This window comes from Cynocephalus volans, chromosome 4 (genome assembly GCF_027409185.1).
Source record: "Cynocephalus volans isolate mCynVol1 chromosome 4, mCynVol1.pri, whole genome shotgun sequence".
Lineage (NCBI taxonomy): Eukaryota > Metazoa > Chordata > Mammalia > Dermoptera > Cynocephalidae > Cynocephalus > Cynocephalus volans.
Genome location: NC_084463.1, coordinates 158,073,256 through 158,093,183, shown reverse-complemented (window position 1 = coordinate 158,093,183; position 19,928 = coordinate 158,073,256). Strand labels below are relative to the sequence as shown.

The 19,928-nt window shown below is 49.3% G+C and overlaps 3 protein-coding genes across 10 annotated transcripts; 2 read left to right on the top strand and 1 right to left on the bottom strand.

Annotated features, from left to right (window-relative positions):
- Positions 1 to 482: 482 nt before the first annotated feature.
- On the top strand, positions 483 to 13,655 carry BSCL2 (BSCL2 lipid droplet biogenesis associated, seipin). 7 transcript variants are annotated; one of them, XM_063093229.1, is made up of 12 exons: positions 483 to 539; positions 2,691 to 2,897; positions 4,378 to 4,694; positions 6,104 to 6,185; positions 10,297 to 10,440; positions 11,200 to 11,334; positions 11,470 to 11,567; positions 12,590 to 12,731; positions 12,861 to 12,927; positions 13,065 to 13,151; positions 13,254 to 13,334; positions 13,436 to 13,655. In XM_063093229.1, the coding sequence occupies exons 2-12, from the start codon at positions 2,808 to 2,810 to the stop codon at positions 13,570 to 13,572; spliced, it is 1,380 nt and encodes a 459-aa protein (XP_062949299.1). In that variant the 5' UTR covers positions 483 to 539; positions 2,691 to 2,807; the 3' UTR covers positions 13,573 to 13,655. The 7 variants fall into 7 exon arrangements, with proteins under 7 accessions (XP_062949299.1, XP_062949298.1, XP_062949300.1 ...); XM_063093228.1 differs by lacking the exon at positions 483 to 539 and adding an exon at positions 564 to 738; XM_063093230.1 differs by lacking the exon at positions 483 to 539 and adding an exon at positions 564 to 856 and having other exon boundaries at positions 13,071 to 13,151.
- GNG3 (G protein subunit gamma 3) lies at positions 805 to 1,752 on the bottom strand. Its single transcript, XM_063093233.1, has 2 exons — positions 1,601 to 1,752; positions 805 to 1,321 (listed from the first exon to the last, which is right to left on the bottom strand). Exons 1-2 carry the CDS (start codon positions 1,697 to 1,699, stop codon positions 1,193 to 1,195), a joined length of 228 nt encoding a protein of 75 aa, XP_062949303.1. The 5' UTR covers positions 1,700 to 1,752; the 3' UTR covers positions 805 to 1,192.
- Positions 13,656 to 14,732: 1,077 nt separating the features above from the next.
- Positions 14,733 to 16,687, top strand: LRRN4CL (LRRN4 C-terminal like). Of its 2 annotated transcripts, none has more exons than XM_063095795.1 (2): positions 14,733 to 14,820; positions 15,350 to 16,687. In XM_063095795.1, the coding sequence occupies exon 2, from the start codon at positions 15,355 to 15,357 to the stop codon at positions 16,033 to 16,035; it is 681 nt and encodes a 226-aa protein (XP_062951865.1). In that variant the 5' UTR covers positions 14,733 to 14,820; positions 15,350 to 15,354; the 3' UTR covers positions 16,036 to 16,687. The 2 variants fall into 2 exon arrangements, with proteins under 2 accessions (XP_062951865.1, XP_062951866.1); XM_063095796.1 differs by having other exon boundaries at positions 14,733 to 14,846.
- Positions 16,688 to 19,928: the final 3,241 nt, after the last annotated feature.

Below are 19,928 nucleotides of genomic sequence, written 5' to 3'. Positions count from 1 at the left end.
GGAATGGCGCCGGTGATGGGCGGCGCCGAGCAGTGATTCCCCCACCCCCATAGTTCGCTCCAAAGGGCCCCTCTACTTGGCAAGATGTAGAAACCTAGATTCCCTCGCAAGATCCACGCGACCAGCGCCGGCCACGCTGTGCACCTGGGACCCCTTGACCCGAGATCTTTCGTTATAGCCGCCCATGTTGCCTTGGGCCGAATCGGATGTCGAGTTCCAGGCTCAGGGGCACCGGGGGGGCCGCGGGCGCCGACTTGGCGAGGGCAGGGGCAGCCATTTTGAGGCAGACGAGCACGGAAGGGAGCATACTGGGAACGTTGGATGCCTGGGGGCCGCCATTTTAAGAGAAGCCCTGTACGGTGAAAAGCTGTGGTGTGGAGGCTGCCATGTTGGAATGGGTCGGCGGTGGGCGCAGCCATCTTAGGCGTATAACCGGCCCCTGTCACTGCAACTGGAACCAAGCCCCGCCCCTCCGCTCCTACGAGTTCCTCCGCTCTGCGACTGCCCTCCGGATCCCCCCGCTAAATCCACCCCATTCGGTCTGTTTTCCTTTTCGTCTGCCTGCACTGCACGCGTGTGTGTGTGTGCGCGCGCGCGCTCTCCGCAGCCCTGAGTGTCTGCTGTAACTTAATTCTTCCACTGGGGACGCTCTCGCGCCCGCCATCTCTCCGCGCCCCTGCACCACAGATCTCAGATCCTTGACAGTGTCTAACCTGCTTTGACTGGCCTGTTCCCCGGGTATGGCAAATCTATTGACTGATGACCCTCTCCCCCAAGAACGTTAACACAGGAGCTTTCCTCTGAGGCTCTGGATAACTTTATTCTTCAAATGGCTTTACCCTTTCCATAGCTCCAGGTGAGATTGACAGCAAGCACCCAGCCCACCCCTCTCTCCATTGTCAGAGCGGGTCACAGAGGGAAGCGGGCAGGACGTTAGCACAGTCTGCCAGGGCCCTTGTGTGGGTGGAGCAAAGGGTGCTCCAAGTCACACGGCGCCGGGGGTTGGCCACAGTGGGCGAGAAATGGGGTCGACAGATAGGGGAGGGAGGGCTTTGTGCTTCAGATAACCTCACAGGTTGGGCAAGGGTTAGGAATGGGGTTGGGGAACCCTCAAGGGCTCATGTCAGTTACAGACCTAAAGAAGGGCCCAGGAGAGGGAACGGTGAGGAGTTGTGAGGAGTGACAGGGCCTCTCAGAGGAGGGCACAGAAGAACTTCTTCTCCCGGAAGGGATTTTCCGAAGTGGGCACAGGGGTGATGAGGGGATCCTCACAGGCGTGGGCATCACAGTAAGTCATCAGATCTGCTGCTGCCTTGGACACCTGGGGCACAACCAGGAGGGGGGTTATTAGCCAGAACTCCTCAAAGGGACTACTTTCCTTTCTCCCCAGTGGGTTTTCTTGCCATCTTTAGGGTTCCTTGAGACCATCTTCTCCTCCCTCATCCCCTACAGAGACTTGGGGACAGCTCTCCTTGCAGAGCCCCAGACTCCTCCCCTGACCTCAGGGAGTCAAAGAAAGAAAGCATTTCTTATCCCAAGCTTTAGGAACCTACAGCACAGCACAGCCTGGCCAACTAACGGGAGCCAGGGTCCCACTCACCTTTATCCTGCACAAGCTGGCTTCGATCTTAAGCTGTTCCACCATCTTGCGGGCTTGCCCAATACTCATTGTGCTGTTCACAGGGGTCTCCCCTTTCATCCTGGAGAAAAGAGAGAGACAGCTCAGAGCATATTCTCAGCTGAAGGCTCCATGCTCACTCCTCACCAACCTTTACAAGGCTGGAGCTGTGCCCCAATATTTTGTTCCCCTGTTATCCCCACCCTTCTCCAGTGGCCTGTCCTATCCCTGTCTTCCTCAGTGGAAAAAATGGAGAGGTGGGATGAGATACTCCCCAAACTCACACATGGTCTGGGCAACAGATTATTAGACGTTATATGGATGATTTAAGGCTTTTCAGTCCCTCAAGCCATGTGTGTTCCCAGTTCTGAAAGCCTCAACCAGAAAGAGCCCCACCCTAATGAGGAAAGCACATCATCCCCATCTGCCTCCTTGACCCCAATGGGAGAAAAACAGTCCACTCCCTACTCACCTGAAGCGACAGGCAGCAGTGGCAGCAGGCCTGGGGTGTAGGGTCACTGGGGGTTCTGCCTGTGCTGAGTGCCCCACCCTGCAGGGAGGTGCAGCTGCAAGTATCTGATGCAGAAACAGCTAATAAAGAGAAGGCCACTGGGGAGGGTCAGGCCAGAGGTCCGTCGAGGGCTGGTCTGTTTCTGCAGCTCAAGCACTGCCCGGATGGCTGGTACCTGAAGGATGAAGGATGCTAGAAGGAGCTGCTCAGATCCCGGAGCATACCAACTGTCTGGCCAGTGGGGGAGCCTGGCTGCCGCCTGCATACCCTGCACACACCCCCACTATTACTGTCTCACTACCTGCCCCTCCCCCATTGCAGGCATCCCGAGTCTGGGCTAGAGCCCTCCCCAAAGGAGCTGAGGCCAGGCAGACTCCCCCCTCAAATGGGGTGGTCTGGACCTGTGACAGCCCCTGCAGTGGAGTCTGTACTGGCTGCGGGGGAGGGGGGGGACCCTGCTCATTTGAAAATCTGACATCAGCTGGGCAGTCGCCCCCCTCCTCTCTTCCTCCCTCTACCCTGACACAGCACTTAGCACCTGAATCTTCGTTTCTCTCCCAGAGACCCTGTATTCCCCATATCCAGGAAAATGTGATGCGCTACAGGTATCAGCACTTCACGTTCTAGCCACAAGTGACTCGAGTGGAAGATCCAGAGCGGAGGTACATCATCAGGAAGATGTCTAAAGAAATGGCAGACCAAAGAGAAGGAGAAGCTGGGGAAAAAGAAGTGTGCAGCGACGAGATCAAAGGATCGGACAAAGACGAGGTAGGGGGCCTTGTGGGCAGAGTCAGTAGAAACATTCTGGGAATAGGTGGGCTTCTAGGGAGTTGTGGGGGGATCAGGTAGGGGAAGCAGTATTGACGAATTCTGGACATTTTGAATGAATTGCCTCCCACGCCTGCAGCGTTGTGCAAAGACGTACACAAAACTGGCCTTGCGCTCTGAAGGCCCTTATCTGGGGTGATTAGACATATACAAAATAGAAGATGCCACCTGCCAAGACCTAGTCTAGATAATGTGTGAGGGGACTGTGAGGGAGGGTACGTCCCGTTAGGGTCAGGGGAGGTAGATCACGCATCGTAATGGCTGGACAAAACGCAGGGCTGGAATGCTACCACGCTTGTGAACAGAGGGCAAGCGGCCCGCCTGCGCAACGTGCAAGATGCACAGGTTCCCGCAGACTGCCACGTCCCCCGGCCGAATGCGCCCCGTCTTGGACGCCTACAGGTCCAAGGAGCTGTGGGCGACGAAAATCAATGCCAGCTGGATGGCCGCTTCACGCCCAGCTTCGGGGGTTAAGCCGCCGGCGGTGAAGGTGTGGGAGGAGGGCCGAGGGGACGCTGCTGAGTCACAGCATGCCCTGAGGCCTATCTTGGGGCCTAGAGGGAAGCGTCTTTCCCCTTTGGTCACGGTAACCGGAGGGTAACGGGCCTCAGGGAAGACAGTGGGGAGCGCGAGGAGGCCGGAACCCTGCCGCCGGCGCCGGCCCCGCCCCCGGACAGGCCCCGCCCCGCCCCGGGACAGGCCCCGCCCCCGGCCTATGGCGGCGGCCGGCGCAAAGGGGCGGGGCTTCCCCGGGAGCCGGAGCTCTCTTCTCGCGGTTGCCCAGGCAGCGCGCGAGGCTGGTGAGTCTGCAGAGCTGCGGCCGCTGCGGGGCCGGTTTCCGTGGTGGCGCGGTTAGGTGGGGGCTCCGGGCGCAGCGCCCACCGCCGAACCGAGGGGGCTGGCGGGGAGCGGCGGTTGGCTGCAGCGCGAGCCAAAGGGGAGCGAGCGCAGCTCGAGACGGAGAGGAGAAATTCGGGGGGCAATTGTGCCTGCTCTTAGGCTGCTGTCTTTACGTGTACGACATTAGGCAGGTTGCGCATCCTCCCGTGCAACCACCTGGCCGTGTGGATTCAGTGTCACCGTGTGTGTAAAAACTCTTTGTGAGAATTTTAAGGTGCTCGTTCTCTATGTTATGTATTGCTATGAATGAGTATCAAGGTGGTTTGTCCCAGAATAAGATGGCTGGAGGAGGACTTCAGCCTGAGGAGCTCTGGCACTGGGGACGAGGGGAGCACAGTGGAGGAAAGGGAAGGGATAATTGGCTGAGAAGCACAGTCATCTGGAGAGTGGCCATATGAAACAGTGACTTTTCTTTGTCCTTCTGTCTCTGGTTCCTCCAAGCCAGTGCAGTAAGCTTGTCATTTTTTTGTCCCCACCTCCCTGGGGAAAGGAGCTATTCTTTCCCTTTCTCTCTTTGCAGGAAACACCAGCTGCCTCATCCCATGGGCAGGGGTGGCGTCCAAGTGGCAGAGCAGCTAGGAACTCAAGGCCTGAACCTGGGGCCAGACCCCCTGCTCTCCCTGCCATGGTCAATGACCCACCAGTACCTGGCTTATTATGGGCCCAGGAGGTGGGCCATGTCTTGGCTGGCCGTGCCCGCAGGCTGCTGCTGCAGTTTGGGGTGCTCTTCTGCACCATTCTTCTCCTGCTCTGGGTATCGGTCTTTCTCTATGGCTCCTTCTACTATTCCTACATGCCGACAGTCAGCCACCTCAGCCCCGTGCATTTCTACTACAGGTGAGAGGGGTCTTCCATTAAAGTAGAGGAATCCTGTGAGAGAATTGATGCGAGGGCCCTTGGAGCTTGTACAGTTCAGTCCCCTCATGTACAGATGAGGAAACTTGAGCCAGGTGTGCTTACAGAACTTCTCACCTTTCACAGCCCAAGGCTGGTCTGGTCAGGATGTAGGATCCTGGTTCTGCCTCTGGTTACTGAATTCTAGTTAAGAAGAAAAAGGAAAAAAAGAAAAAAAAATTCCACTTCTAGACTGTCATTTTGAGAGTCAATTCTATTTAGGTTGGATCAGACCTCTTAGGACTACTGTAGAATTTTGAACCAACCCAACTCTTTGGGTCATCTCATTAATCTGGCTGTCAGTAGAAGAGGTATTAGGAAAGCAGCCGTTTGCCTTTTACATACTGCTTCCCACTCCCAGTATTCTGCATAATAGAGATTATGGAAACGCAAGGTGACCTACATAAACTGGCCTCCCAGAGGCCTGCTTCTTGCCTGGCCCCATAGTTCTGTCCCATTTTATAGACCCTGCCAAATTTCTCTCTCCTTTTCTAAACAATGGCTTTAGGACCAATTAACAGATGCTGATAAGGGCATTATTATCAATGGTCCAAAATCTTTTTTTTTCCTGTCATGGGTCCCTGGTCATGAGCTGTAGTTTCTAAGGTAGAGAGAGCTTCTTAAACTTTTAGGAGACATGGATCTTATGAAATCTATGACCCTTCCTGCCACAAAAATGTATATACATGCCAGGCATCTGCTGCACACACACAGCCACGTGCAATTTTGCCTACAATTTGACCATTTGTGGATCCTTTTGGAGGAGGTTTCTCAAACTAGGCCCCAGACCAAAACTACTGAAACAGAATCTCTGGAGGTGGGACCCTGGAATCTACATTTTATCAAGTTCCTCAAGTGAGTCTTTAGAAAAACTAAAGTGTGGGGCCCAGCCCGTGGCTCACTTGGGAGAATATGGTGCTGATAACACCAAGGCCATGGGTTCGGATCCCTACATAGAGATGGCCAGTTAGCTCACTTGGGAGAGCATGGTGCTGACAACACCAAGTAAAGGGTTAAGATCCCCTTACCAGTCATCTTAAAAAAAAAAAAAAAGAAAGAAACAGTAAAGTGTGAACTATTTAACTGTCTATAGATTCCCATCTAAGAATGTCTGCTATAATGAGAGGAAATAAATTGAAGTAGCAAGAAGAGAATGAAAGAATTATTCTGTTATCTTGAATCTCCTGGCCACATTTGTTCTCCATCTCTCTCTCTAAAATAGAGAAGGGTGCCTAGTCTGAGAGAAGGGATGGGGGACAGGATGGAACCCTAGGGGGGGCCAACAAGGTGTGCGTGCAGACAGGTAAGGCAGACTCTAACTTATCAGAATATCATCCCCCATTCTCATTTAGGACCGACTGTGATTCCTCCGCCACTTCACTTTGCTCCTTCCCTGTTGCCAATGTCACGCTGGGTAAGGGTGGACGAGATCGGGTAAGTATGGGAGCTGGAGAGAGGTTTCATTAGAGCTTTGATGACTTGAGATAGGAAGGCTTAGAGAGCAGGGATTTAGTAGAGACTAAGAGGAAGGCTCTGAAGGAAAGGGAGGTTGAACATAAAATCTGAATGTGTCTTGATCTTTCTGCAGCAGATATTAGGGAAGTTCTCATTCTCAACATATCATGAAGGGCTGGCCCGTGGCTCACTCAGGAGAGTGTGGTGCTGATAACACCAAGGCCACGGGTTCGGATCCTATATAGGGATGGCTGGTTAGTTCACTTGGGAGAGCGTGGTGCCGACAACTCCAAGCCAAGGGTTGAGATCCCCTTACGGGTCCTCTTTTAAAAAAAAAAACATACCATGAAACAGGTCATATCTACTAGATGAAGTAAGCAGTATGTTTCAGACCTAAGTGAATGAACAAGTGAGCTGTGTCATTGGAATAGGATGGCATCTACTCAAGAGTTTTGAAAGCATGTATATAAAATTATGAAACTGTTGACAAACATGTGACATGTCATTACCAAGGGCACTGTGCCAAAGGACTGGCCAGATGTCAGTGTGACTTCAGCAAACCTGGAAACACTGAGAAATGCAAATAGGGACTTAACCTTCTTTACTCTGCAAGTTGATGGAGTCTCTGAAAACGGATAGGATCCCTGAACACTTAAAAAGGACCACGGAGGATCAACGTCATTTTGGATTTCAGTAGTCCCTCCTTATCTTCAGGGGATACATTCCTGGACCCCCAGTGGATGCCGAAACTACAGATATTACTGAACCCAATTGCCATCAATTGGAACACATTTCTTTTTTTTTTTTTTTTTTTTAAAGGTGACCGGTAAGGGGATCTTAACCCTTGACTTGGTGTTGTCAGCACCATGCTCACCCAATGAGCTAACCGGCCATCCCTGTATGGGATCCGAACCCGGGGCCTTGGTGTTATCAGCACCGCACTCTCCCGAGTGAGCCACGGGCCGGCCCAATTGGAACACATTTCTGTTCACTTCTTCCACCCCCAAATTAATGCCTTTTCTATCTTCACTAGCTCTTATCACACATTGTGGCTGTAACTTTTGCAGTTTGAGGTGGGTCAGCAAAACTAGCATGGATTTCTTTTTCCTTCTTGAGATCTTCATGGATAGAAGATTCATTCTTACTGTAGATCTTAGCAACCCCATTATATGATTTTTTTTTTCTTATTAAATTGAGAACTTTCATCTTTTCGCTTAAAGGATGCTCTTTCTTTGGAATATCTGCATTGCCAGCAGTGCTACTATTGTGCTTTGGGGCCATTGTTAAGTAAAATAAGGATTACTTGAACACAAGCACTGTGATACTGGGACAGTTGATCTGATAACCAAGGCAGCTACTACGTGACTGACAGGCAGGTGGCATATACAGCGCAGAGATGCTGAACAAAGGGACAATTCATGTCCTGGGCTGGATGGAGCTGGATGGCGTGAGATTTCATCACACTACTCAGAGTGACGTGCAATTTAAAACTTATGAATTGTTCATTTTTGGAATTTTCCATTTAATGGTTTTGGATCATGGTTGACCACTGATAACTGAAACCACGGAAAGTGAAACTGCAGATAAGGGGGGTTACTGTACTAGAGTTTTTTTGAGTTGTCAGTAACATAATCAGAAGCAATCACTGGGGCCAGCCCGTGGCTCACTTGGGAGAATGCGGTGCTGATAACACCAAGGCCACGGGTTCGGATCCTATATAGGGATGGCCAGTCAGCTCACTTGGAAGAGCGTGATGCTGACAACACCAGATCAAGGGTTAAGATCCCCTTACCAGTCATCTTTTTTTTAAAAAAGAAGCAATCACTGATAAAACTTACTACGAATTTAAAAACATTTGAAGTTATTTTTCGAAAGTGGCACTTGGGAGGAAGCTGCTTCAAGATACAAATGTCACTCCTCTGAAGGGAGGAGTGTAAACTGTGGAGTCTGGAGTTTTCTGGCATTGGTGTGCAGACAGTACAAATAACTTGGGAGACTGTATCCTGTGACATTGTCCAGTTTATCACCAGGTAGCCAAACACTATCCAGAAAACTCTTACCAGGTCAGATGAGTGGGCCCCAAATGGCAGATTTCGAAATAGTGAAGTGGAATATTGAACACTGCAAGACAAAGATTTATCATTGTAGTCCTGCTACTCGGGAAGGGAACTTGGAGATTATTATAGAATGTTCTGCAAACACATTGATTCGATGTGCTTCTGTGGCTAAAAAATAATAATGGAATATATTGAGAGGAAATTAGAAACAAGGCCACAGTACACCTACACCTGGGACTGTGCCTACAGTTGTGTGGCAGCCCATTGTAGAGATCATAATAGTGAGGGAGGCTCCGGAGCATAAAACAATTGGGTGTGTGGCTGCTCATTGTAGGGGGGGGGGCTAGGAAAAGATGAAGGATGAGAGGAGGTCCAGCGCAAGTCCCTGATAATTAGAGTGGGTTGGACATTTTGTTTATTGACAGTGAACATTTTTTAATGAATTAATGAATGAAATAGTGTGCCCACCATGTGTAACACCTTGGGGTACAAGTAGATGTGGTCCCTGCTCTCAAGGAGCTCCCAGGATTGATAGAAAACTATACATTGCATGTATCTGCATGCATTTCCATAGTAAAGTATAAGATGCAGATTCTGCATTCCACAAGAATTTGTGAAGAATTAGAGAGATCAGTGTAGCCTGGGATAGTCTGAGACTATGGAGATAGTAAGGCTCAAAGTGGACCTTTAAGGAAGCGTGAATGTTGTGTGGGAATGAAGGAGAATCTGTCCATCAAACAAGATGAACATGAACAAAGGCTTGGACTCGATCATGAGGTTCTCGTATTAGATTCTGTGGATCCCCTTGGAGGGGATGACATTTTTGTAACTACGAGGTTTTTTTTTTAAGTAACAGCTTTATTGGGATATAATTTTTTTAAAAAAAGAGATATAATTCATACACCACACAATTCATCCACTTTGGGTGTACAGTTCAGTCATATAACAGAGTTGTACAGCCATCACCACAATCAGTTTTAGAACATTTTCATCACCCCTAAAAGAAACCCTATACCCATTAGCCAGCAGTCATACGCATCCCTATATTCCTCCAACCACCCAGAGAACTACCTATTTTAATGTTTCAAAGAATTTGTGAAGGAACTGGTTTAGAATCATCCTGCCTCTACGGGATGTAGGAATCTCATGGAATCCATTTTTTTCAAGAGATAGTTGAGACTGAAAATAAGAATCTGTATAAAGAAAGGCCTCTATCTGTAGTTTTTCACCTTTGCCTTAGAGATAAACACTCAGAGTACCCTCAAAGCTGTGTCTAGATTTTGGAGGCAGTTCAGTATGGGCTAGGGCAGTATTTTTCAACTTTTTAAAAAAAAAAAAAAAAAACCCATTTCCTTTTTGGTTAAAAGCAAAAGCTTTACCATCACCCCTGTGGTTCTTACATACCACTCTGAGGGGGTCATGTTGCTAGTTAAGAATCATTAAATAAAGGGATTAGAAGAAGATAGGAAAAGTCAGGAGAAACTAGGTATGTTTGGTGGCAAATCCTTAAGTTTTTGAGGTTGACGCTGGTGAAGAAGCCTTCCCATTATGAGTCTCAGGGCTCTACCAACAGAACCAAAATAAGGGACCCAGGATAACGTAAAGATGATCTGGAGCATTGGGGATTGTGTGAGAGCTGGCTAGGGAGGTTGTAACAGCTGGCGCTTGGTTAATTAATGTAAGTGAGGGCAGCCTAGGCCCCAGGGACAGCCTCACTGGCACACAGGCCTGAGTCACACACAGATGGCCCAGTTAGCAACATGAGGATTCATTTTTGGAAAAGAAATATGACACAGTCTTCCTCAGAACAGAGTAGTGAGTCCGATTCAGAAGAGCCAACCAGATACTGAAGACGTCAGGAGTGGGAAGACCCAGCCGCCAGAAGGGGGCAGCACCTTCTTGGCGTGAGAGAGTGAGAGGCCGGTGATGCTAACCAGGGAGGCTGTGGCAGAGTGGTTGGGGGAGGGAGGTAGAACAGGAACAGTATCATTAAAAAAAATTTTTTGAAAAGAGATGGGGGCTACCTTGGGCAGGTGCTGATGTATGGACAGCCGTATCGCGTTACCTTAGAGCTTGAGCTGCCGGAGTCCCCTGTGAATCAAGATTTGGGCATGTTCTTGGTCACCATTTCATGCTACACCAGAGGTGGCCGAATCATCTCCACTTCTTCACGCTCGGTAAGTGTTCATGGTCTGTCTGGGAAGGTGTGGAGAATGATGACAATATCTGGATAGGTCACACACACGTCAAGATAAGGGAAGAGGAATCAGCTCACCAGACCAGAATCATTTGCCAGACACCCCAGATGTGTGATGAGCATGTCCCACTTTGGGGTAATATCAGAAAACAGAGGCCTTAGATCCAGGCAGACCTGGGCTGTGTCCTCACCCAAAAACATGTCAGCTACAGGACAACTGACAACTCTTTGGGTATAAAACAGATATAATAGTGACTGGCTTATAGCAAGACTAGTTTGTATTCAATGAGGAGGTGTAAAGTTTTTGTTAGCACATAATGGGTGTTCAATAAATGTTAGACTCCATTCTTACACAAATTGTCAGCTGAATTCCTGGATGTCCACATGGGGATGGGGGGGGGAGCTTCAGATGGTACACTGGGACTTAGATCCAATCCTGGATTACAGAACTATTTTGGGGGGAAGGTAGATCAGAGAAAGCATTGAGCTTAACTAGGAAGGTGTCGTGGAAGAGGGTTTTTGTTGTATTAGAGTGGAGGAATGTGGTTGGGTAAGGGGAGAGGTTGCTCAAACTGTTGGAATGGTGGGGTCAAGACTTGGGTAGGAAGTAAGGGTGAGGGAAAAGGGGAGCTGAGGCAGAAGTAGCCTCCATAGACTGCTCAGGGGTGGTTGAGGGGGAGGCAGGGTTGTGGGAAGCTGGGGCACCTGTCCCTAACCTCTCCCTTTCTGACCCTGGCAGGTGATGCTGCATTACCGCTCAGACCTGCTCCAGATGCTTGACACACTGGTCTTCTCCAGCCTCCTGCTGTTTGGCTTTGCAGAGCAGAAGCAGCTTCTGGAGGTGGAGCTCTATGCGGACTATAGAGAGAACTCGGTAAGTGAGGTGAAGTTGACGAGGAGACAGCCCTCCCCGTTAGCCCAGAATTCCACCTAAAGAGCCTCTGGGCTGGTAGGAAGGACAGCAGCAGGACCCTGGCCTGACGCTGCCCTCACTCCACCTGCTTTGCAGTACGTGCCGACAACCGGGGCCATTATTGAGATCCACAGCAAGCGCATCCAGATGTATGGAGCCTACCTCCGCATCCATGCCCACTTCACGGGGCTCAGGTGAGGGGCACTCATGGGCACTGTCCTTACATGAAGAGAGTCCCAAGGAGAGGCAACAGGTTTACAGAACAGCATTGCGTCGGGTGTTACACAGGCCAGAGGTTCTCAACTCTGGCTGCACATGAGCATATCAGCTCCCTAGGGAACTTTTTAAAAATCCTGGTGCCTGGCCTCACTCCAGACCAACTGAACCAGAATTTGTTAGATTCTGTATTAGTCCGTTTCTGTTGCTTATAACAGAATACCTGAAACTGGGTAATTTATGAAGAAATGAAATTTATTTCTCACAGTTTTGAAGGCTGGGAAGTCCACAGTAAAGGAGGGGAGCATCTGGTGAGGGCTGCCTTCTTTAGTGCTGACTGTACACAGTGACACAAAGTGTCACAAGGCAAGAATGGGGTGAGCAAGAGTGAGCTAACCTCCTCACTTGCTATCCTTTTAAAGCCATCAGAACCACACCCATTACTCCACAAATGGATCAATCCATTCAGAAATAAAAAGAAAATTAAAAAGAAAAAAATCCATTCCAAAGGGCATGGTCCTCAGACTCTAATCACCTCTTAAAGGCCCCACCTTTCGAACACTATAGTTGGATTTACCACCCTCTTAGCACCTTTACAATAGGGGTCAAGCTTTGATATATGAACTTTGGGGGATACATTTAACCCACAGCAGGTTCATAGCTGGACATCAGGATTGTTAAATGCATCCTAGGGAATGCTGATGTGCAGCTAGAGTTGAAAACTACTGCTGTGCACCATTGGCTCAGCAGGAGATGGGGTGCCACTTGAGAGACAGCCATTGCCTATGGCCCCACGATGCTGACACTGCCCACAGGTCCTTGGCCTGTATTAGAACCTGGTGCAGTGGTTCTGGTAGTTGTGTGGGTGGGAGGCAGGGGAGGTAGAGGCCAGCTCTAGCCCAACCCACTTGAATTGCCCTAGAGATTATTTCTGGGAAATGAGAAGGCTGGTGTTCATCAGTAATTGCTACCCCCTTCATGTCCCTGCTTCCTGCCTCAGGTACCTGCTGTACAACTTCCCGATGACCTGCGCTTTCATAGGTGTTGCCAGCAACTTCACCTTCCTCAGCGTCATCATGCTCTTCAGCTACATGCAGTGGGCGTGGGGGGGCATCTGGCCCCGACACCGCTTCTCTATGCAGGTCGCAAGGGGCAAGGACCCCCTTTTTCTCTCCTTCATGTTCTGTCTTTGTGGGTGGGTAGGGGCATGTTGAGGGTAAGGGCATGAAGGCCCTGATAAATGGTGAGGGAGGTTAGCTTCTCCTTTACAGGTTAATATCCGAAAAAGAGATGGTTCCCGAAAGGAAGTCCAGCGAAGGATCTCTCCCCATCAGGAAGGTAAAGCTGTGGGTTGGGGGAGGTGGGCTGGGCTGGGTGAGAGGGGATGCTTGCTTCACCTAGTATGAGGCTGTACTGAGCTGAGCGTCAAAGGAAAGACCCCCCTAACCCTAACCTATCCTCTGCCCGCCCTGGAGGTGAAGGGCCTGAAGGCCAGGAGGAGTCAACCCAGCAGTCAGATGTTACAGAAGACGGTGAGAGCCCTGAGGATCCCTCAGGGACAGGTATGGAGCAGCAGCAGCAGCAGCATCCCCTCCTTCCTGATTCCTCCCGAGTGCTTCCCTGCAGTGTCAGGGCTGACCTCTGTGTTCCCCCTTTGGCTGCAGAGGGTCATCTGTCTGAGGAGGAGAAGCCAGATCAGCAGCCCCTGAATGGAGAGGAGGAGCTAGAGCCGGAGGCCAGTGATGGTGAGGGGCACCCTGCAGTGGAGCCTGGGTGGGCTGGGGGTGGGACCCCTGCTCAAACTAGTATCTCATTTGGGATTTTGGTTTTTCCTTTCCTGGCCCAGGTTCAGGCTCCTGGGAAGATGCAGCTCTGCTGACGGAGGCCAACCTGCCTGCCCCTGCTCTTGCCCCAGAGACTCTGGGCAGCTCTGCACCCTCTGTGGGGGCTGTCCGACAGCGCCCCACCTGCTCTAGTTCCTGAAGAATAGAGGGAAGATTCCTCACATTCCAGCACTTTCCCACCTAACCCCTCCCCTTTGTCCCCTCCCTCCAATAAACTATTTTCGTGCCAGCTGCTTCCCTGACTCTTTGATTTTTTAATTAATTTTTTTATTTGTTTTGGTTGGCAGTTGGCCTGTATGGGGATCTGAACCCTTGACCTTGGTGTTATAACACCAAGGTCAACATCTTACCAACTGAACTAACCGGCCAGCCCCCTGACTTTTTAGAACGGATTCAGGGCCATTTGAAAACACTGTGTTCCGGGGGCCGGCCCGTGGCTCACTCGGGAGAGTGCGGTGCTGATAACACCAAGACCCCGGGTTCGGATCCCATATACGGATGGCCAGTTCGCTCACTGGCTGAGTGTGGTGCTGACAACACCAAGTCAAGGGTTAAGATTCCCTTACCGGTCATCTTTAAAAAAAAAAAAAGAAAAGAAAACACTGTGTTCCCCAGGCATCTCCCACTTGCCCCCACCGGAGAAGGTTGTCTTGTCAGGGGCTACCTCAGGCAAAGGCCTCTAGACCTGGGCGATTTTAAGCACAGCTGTTTCCATTCATAAGCCTAGGAAGGCCAAAGAGAGAGAACCGATCCTGGCCCTTAGCAGGCTTCCTGCTGCTCCATCCATGTGACTCTCATCACCCTCAGGGGAGGGGGATAGTGTAGGGCGGGTCTGGAGGGCTGGCTGGCCTCTGCACCCCTCCCTTTCTCTGTCCACTGGGAGGCAGAAGACAGGAAATGACTGCCATGGATGTGGTATGATTTTCACCAAAACAGCATTTTGTAACTCAGGCCCCATGCTGTCCACAGCTGTTTTCCTTTCTGATACCAACAAGGTCTCTTCCATGTTCCCCTCCCCATCCCTTCATATGACTTCAGCCTTTGGATTCTCATCTCCTGGCTGCTTTCCACATTCCATTCCCTTTTCAGAACCCAGGCGTCCTGGCCTCCAGCTGAGACCACTGCTGCATGTGTTTTCCCCATCCCTGGTCCTGTGACTCAGGCCCTCTGAAAGGACCAGCCCTCTTTTTGGCCCTCACGGGGAAGGGGGAATGGGAGGGGGCTAGGTGGTGACATCACAGTTAAAGGGTATAAAAGCTTCAAGCCAAACCAGAATTGAAATTGCAGATGCAACCTGACAGCACCGCCTGCAATCTTGGGGACCACTCGGCCTGTTAGCCACAGACATCTGGTGGCGGATTCCCACTGCATCAAGGCCTACCCATCGGTGAGGGTCTGCTGTGGGCCAGGAAGGTGGGTGGTAGGAGAGGGCTGTTCAGGACTCCTTGGACAGCCTTTGAATGGATAACAGGTAGTGAGTGAGGTTTCCCTTCTGTTCTATTTCTTCTTTCTCACTTCTGTTTGCTTTCTGGGTTCTTGCATGTGTCACTGACCGATACTTGTATTATTAGATTTTTCTCTGGGTGGCAGCGGGTAATTATTCCATCTTTCTTCCCTGGCCCGAGGAAATTATTTCCTCCTTTTCTCTCCCTCAGCACTTTGTTTATTCAAGTGCTGGTCACACATCTGTCTCTCCCATGGCTCAGGCCGTATTTTAATCTTTTTTTGTCCGAAACCAAGCACCTGGCCTGGATTCAGAAGTTGGTTGACAAATGAGTGTGTCTGTCTCATTCCCCTTTCCTCTTCCCATCTTGGTCCCCAGTTGTGTGTTCCTGTCCCCAGAGGTTTTGTCCGGGCAGGAGGCCTGGAAGGCATGCGGCTGAACCGCTGGTACCTCTCCACACCTTCCCTTCCAGACTCCATGCTGGGCTCTCCCTGCATTCTGTGGCTCCTGGCCGTGACCCTCTCCTTGATCCCCAGAGCTCAACCCATGGCCCCTCAAGACTTTGAGGAAGAGGAGGAAGATAACACGGAGTGGCCGCCTGTCCGCTGCGACTACGACCACTGCCGCCACCTGCAGGTGCCCTGCAAGGAGCTGCAGAGGCCCGGGCCTGCGGCCTGCCTGTGCCCAGGGCTCTCCAGCCCTGCTCAGCCGCCCAACCAGCCGCGCCTGGGAGAAGTGCGCATCGTGGCGGAGGAGGGCCGCGCCGTGGTCCACTGGTGTGCCCCCTTCTCCCCGGTCCACCACTACTGGCTGCTGCTTTGGGAAGGCAGCGGGGATCCGCAGAAGGGGCCCCTCCTCAACGCGACGGTCCGCAGAGCGGAACTGAAGGGACTGAAGCCTGGGGGCGCTTATGTCGTCTGCGTGGTGGCCGCTAACGAGGCCGGGGAGAGCCTCGTGCCCAGGGCCGGCATCCCCGCCTTCGGGCCTTGCGGCCGGCTCTCCGTGCCGCCCAGACCGCTCACCCTGGTGCACGCGGCCGTGGGGGTGGGCACGGCCCTGGCCCTGCTCAGCTGCTCCGTCCTGACCTGGCACTTCTGCTTGCGCGACCGCTGGGGCTGCCCGCGCCGCGCCACCGCCCGAGCCGCGGGGGCGCTCTGAAAGGGGGTTGGGGGCGTCTCGGGCACCCCCGCGCCACACCTGCAGCGCTCAGCCCGGCTGCCGGCTACCGGGGAGGAGCGGGGGACCTGGACGGCAGCGGCGGGAGCCAGCCCCGGGCGCCTGGGCCACAGCTGCGCCTCGGTGCTGTGGGCCGAGAGCTTGTCTAGGTCCCAGACTTGTCGCTCTGTTTCCTGACCGAGGTTTAGGAAGGAGCAGAGGGTCAGCAAATTTTTCTTTAAAGGACCAGATAGTAAATAATTTAGGCTTTGCGGGTTCCAGAGGATAAAATCGAGGATATGATGTAAATATTTACATGACCAGTTTGAAATGTAACCACTGAAAAATGTAAACACCATACTTAGCTCATGGGCCTTAAAACTCGCAGGTCAGATCTGACCCACTGGCTGTCCTTAGCTGACCGTTGTCACAGACTCTCAAAAGCGCTCTGCCACTGTGGATGGCTTCAGGGGGATTTTGAGAATAAGCCTCTGCAGGATGGGAGTTTGGTGCTGGAGACCACCCCCTTCTCCCCCACCTTTTGTTTAGTTGCTGGGGACGAGCACACCTGAATCAGCGTTTACCTGTGTCTGAGCGAAATGACCGAGGTGGGGTGAAGGGAGGGACGGCCCAGGCTTCTGTCTAGGATGAGCTTGTGTTCTTGCTAGTTAAAACAAAACAAAAATGACAGTAATACCAAGCAATTACTCCCTTGGTATTCTCCCCACCCCAACCCCCGCCATTTGTGTTTATTGTACATCCACTGCAATAACATTAAAAGAATTTAAAAGTAAGACATTTTCATTTTTCTTTTCTTTTCTTTTTCTTTTTAAAGATGACCGGTAAGGGGATCTTAACCCTTGACTTGGTGTTGTCAGCACCACGTTCTCCCAAGTGAGCTAACCGGCCATCCCTCTATAGGGATCTGAACCCGTGGCCTTGGTGTTATCAGCACCACACTCTCCCGAGTGAGCCACGGGCCGGCCCCTTAACTGACTTTAGCCATCGCTCTTTTTTGGAATATTTAAGTTGTCTCCAGTGTTTCTCATGGACATCCTTGTTGGTGTATCCTCACGTTTGTATATTTCTAGAGGGTATTTGCCTGGAGGTAGGTGAAAGAAGCAGTACTATAAAACTTAATCATTCTTTTATTATTGGACCTCTAGAATAAATTTAGAGTATATTTTTTATCTAGAACACACTTATAATTGCACTGCAGTGAATACCTTGTGCCTTTTAATTTAATTCCTGTATTTCCTAAGCATTCATTCATTTATGAATAATAAGAGGGTCTACTATCTTTTTGTTTTTTGGTTTTTTTGAGTGGTTGGCCGGTAAGGGGAGTATCTTATTATTAAAGGGTCACTTTACATGCATTCTCACTTAATCTTCACCACAATCATTCCAAGAGATGGTATTACCTTTTCACAGATGTGAGATTTGAGGTTCTAAATGATTTGAAGCTACAACTAAGGAGTTGAGTTAGGATTTTGAACTAAACTGCACAACTTTAGAGCTGATGATCTTCACCTTACCGTGGAAAGGCAACATAGCAGAGTGGCTTAGTGAACATACATTGGATGGGTTGAATCCTAGCTCTGCTACTTACTAGCTTTGTGACTTTAGGTAAATCATCTCATCTTTCTGTGTTTCCTGTGACTAATAATAGTATCTACATCATAGGGATTGTTGTGATGATTAAATATGAATTAATCATTTGAAAGTCTCTACTGCACATATTATCAATATTGGTAACTGCTATTATTACTCTTCCTCCTGATCAACTTCTATTTTTTTATTTTTTATTTTATTTTATTTTATTTTTTAAATTTTATTATGTCGATATACATTGTGGCTGATTATTGTTGCCCATCACCAAAACCTCCCTCCCTCCACCCCAACAATGTCCTTTCTGTTTGCTTGACGTATCAACTTCAAGTAATTGTGCTTCAAGTAATTGTGGTTGTTATATCTTCTCCCCCCCCCCGGTTTTTTTTTTTTGTGTGTGTGTGTGAGAATTTATGTATTAATTTTTAGCTCCCACCAATAAGTGAGAACATGTGGTATTTCTCTTTCTGTGCCTGACTTGTTTCACTTAATATAATTCTCTCAAGGTCCATCCATGTTGTTGCAAATGGCAGTATTTCATTCGTTTTTATAGCTGAGTAGTATTCCATTGTGTAGATGTACCACATTTTCCGTATCCACTCATCTGATGATGGACATTTGGGCTGGTTCCAACTCTTGGCTATTGTAAAGAGTGCTGTGATGAACATTGGGGAACAGGTATACCTTCGACTTGATGATTTCCATTCCTCTGGGTATATTCCCAACAGTGGGATAGCTGGGTCGTATGGTAGATCTATCTGCAATTGTTTGAGGAAGCTCCATACCATTTTCCCAAGAGGCTGCACCATTTTGCAGTCCCACCAACAATGTATGAGAGTTCCTTTTTCTCTGCAACCTCGCCAGTATTTATCGTTCAGAGTCTTTTGGATTTTAGCCATCCTAACTGGGGTTAGATGGTATCTCAGTGTGGTTTTTTTTTGTTTTTTGTTTTTTGCTTTTTTTTTTTTTTTTTAAGATGGCTGGTAAGGGGATCTTAACCCTTGACTTGGTGTTGTCAGCACTGTGCTCACCCAGTGAGCGAACCGGCCATCCCTATATGGGATCCGAACCCGTGGCCTTGGTGTTATCAGCACCACACTCTCCCGAGTGAGCCATGGGCCGGCCTTCAGTGTGGTATTGATTTGCATTTCCTGGATGCTGAGTGATGTTGAGCATTTTTTCATATGTCTGTTGGCCATTTGTATATCTTCCTTAGAGAAATGCCTACTTAGCTCTTTTGCCCATTTTTTAATTGGGTTGCTTGTTTTTTTCTTGTAAAGTTGTTTGACTTCCTTATATATTCTTGATATTAATCCTTTGTCAGATGTATATTTTGCAAATATTTTCTCCCACTCTGTTGGTTGTCTTTTAACTCTGTTAATTGTTTCTTTTGCTGTGCAGAAGCTTTTTAGTTTGATATAATCCCATTTGTTTATTTTTCCTTTGGTTGCCCGTGCTTTTGGGGTCGTATTCATGAAGTCTGTGTCCAGTCCTATCTCCTGAAGTGTTTCTCCTATGTTTTCTTTAAGAAGTTTTATTGTTTCAGGGTGTATATTTAAATCCTTAATCCATTTTGAGTTGATTTTAGTATACCGTGAGAGGTATGGATCTAGTTTCATTCTCCTGCATATGGATATCCAGTTATCCCAGCACCATTTGCTGAAGAGGCAGTCCCTACCCCAGTGAATAGGCTTGGTGCCTTTGTCAAAGATCAGATGGCAGTAAGTGTGTGGGTTGATTTCTGGATTCTCTATTCTATTCCATTGATCAGTGTGTCTGTTTTTATGCCAGTACCATACTGTTTTGGTTATTATAGCTTTGTAGTATAGCTTAAAGTCGGGTAGTGTTATGCCTCCAGCTTTATTTTTTTTTGCTCAGCATTGCTTTGGCTATGCGTGGTCTTTTATTATTCCATATAAATGTCTGGATAGTTTTTTCCATTTCTAAGAAAAATGTCTTTGGAATTTTGATGGGGATTGCATTGAATTTGTATATCACTTTGGGTAGTATGGACATTTTCACTATGTTGATTCTTCCAATCCAAGAGCATGGGATACCTTTCCATCTTCTTGTATCCTCTCTAATTTCTCTCAGCAGTGGTTTGTAGTTCTCATTATAGAGATTTTTCACCTCCTTGGTTAACTCAATTCCTAAGTATTTTATTTTTTTGGTGGTGTAAATGGGCAGGCTTTCTTGATTTCTCGTTCTGCATGTTCGCTATTGGAGAAAAGAAATGCTACTGATTTTTGTGTGTTGATTTTGTATCCTGCTACTGTGCTGAAATCATT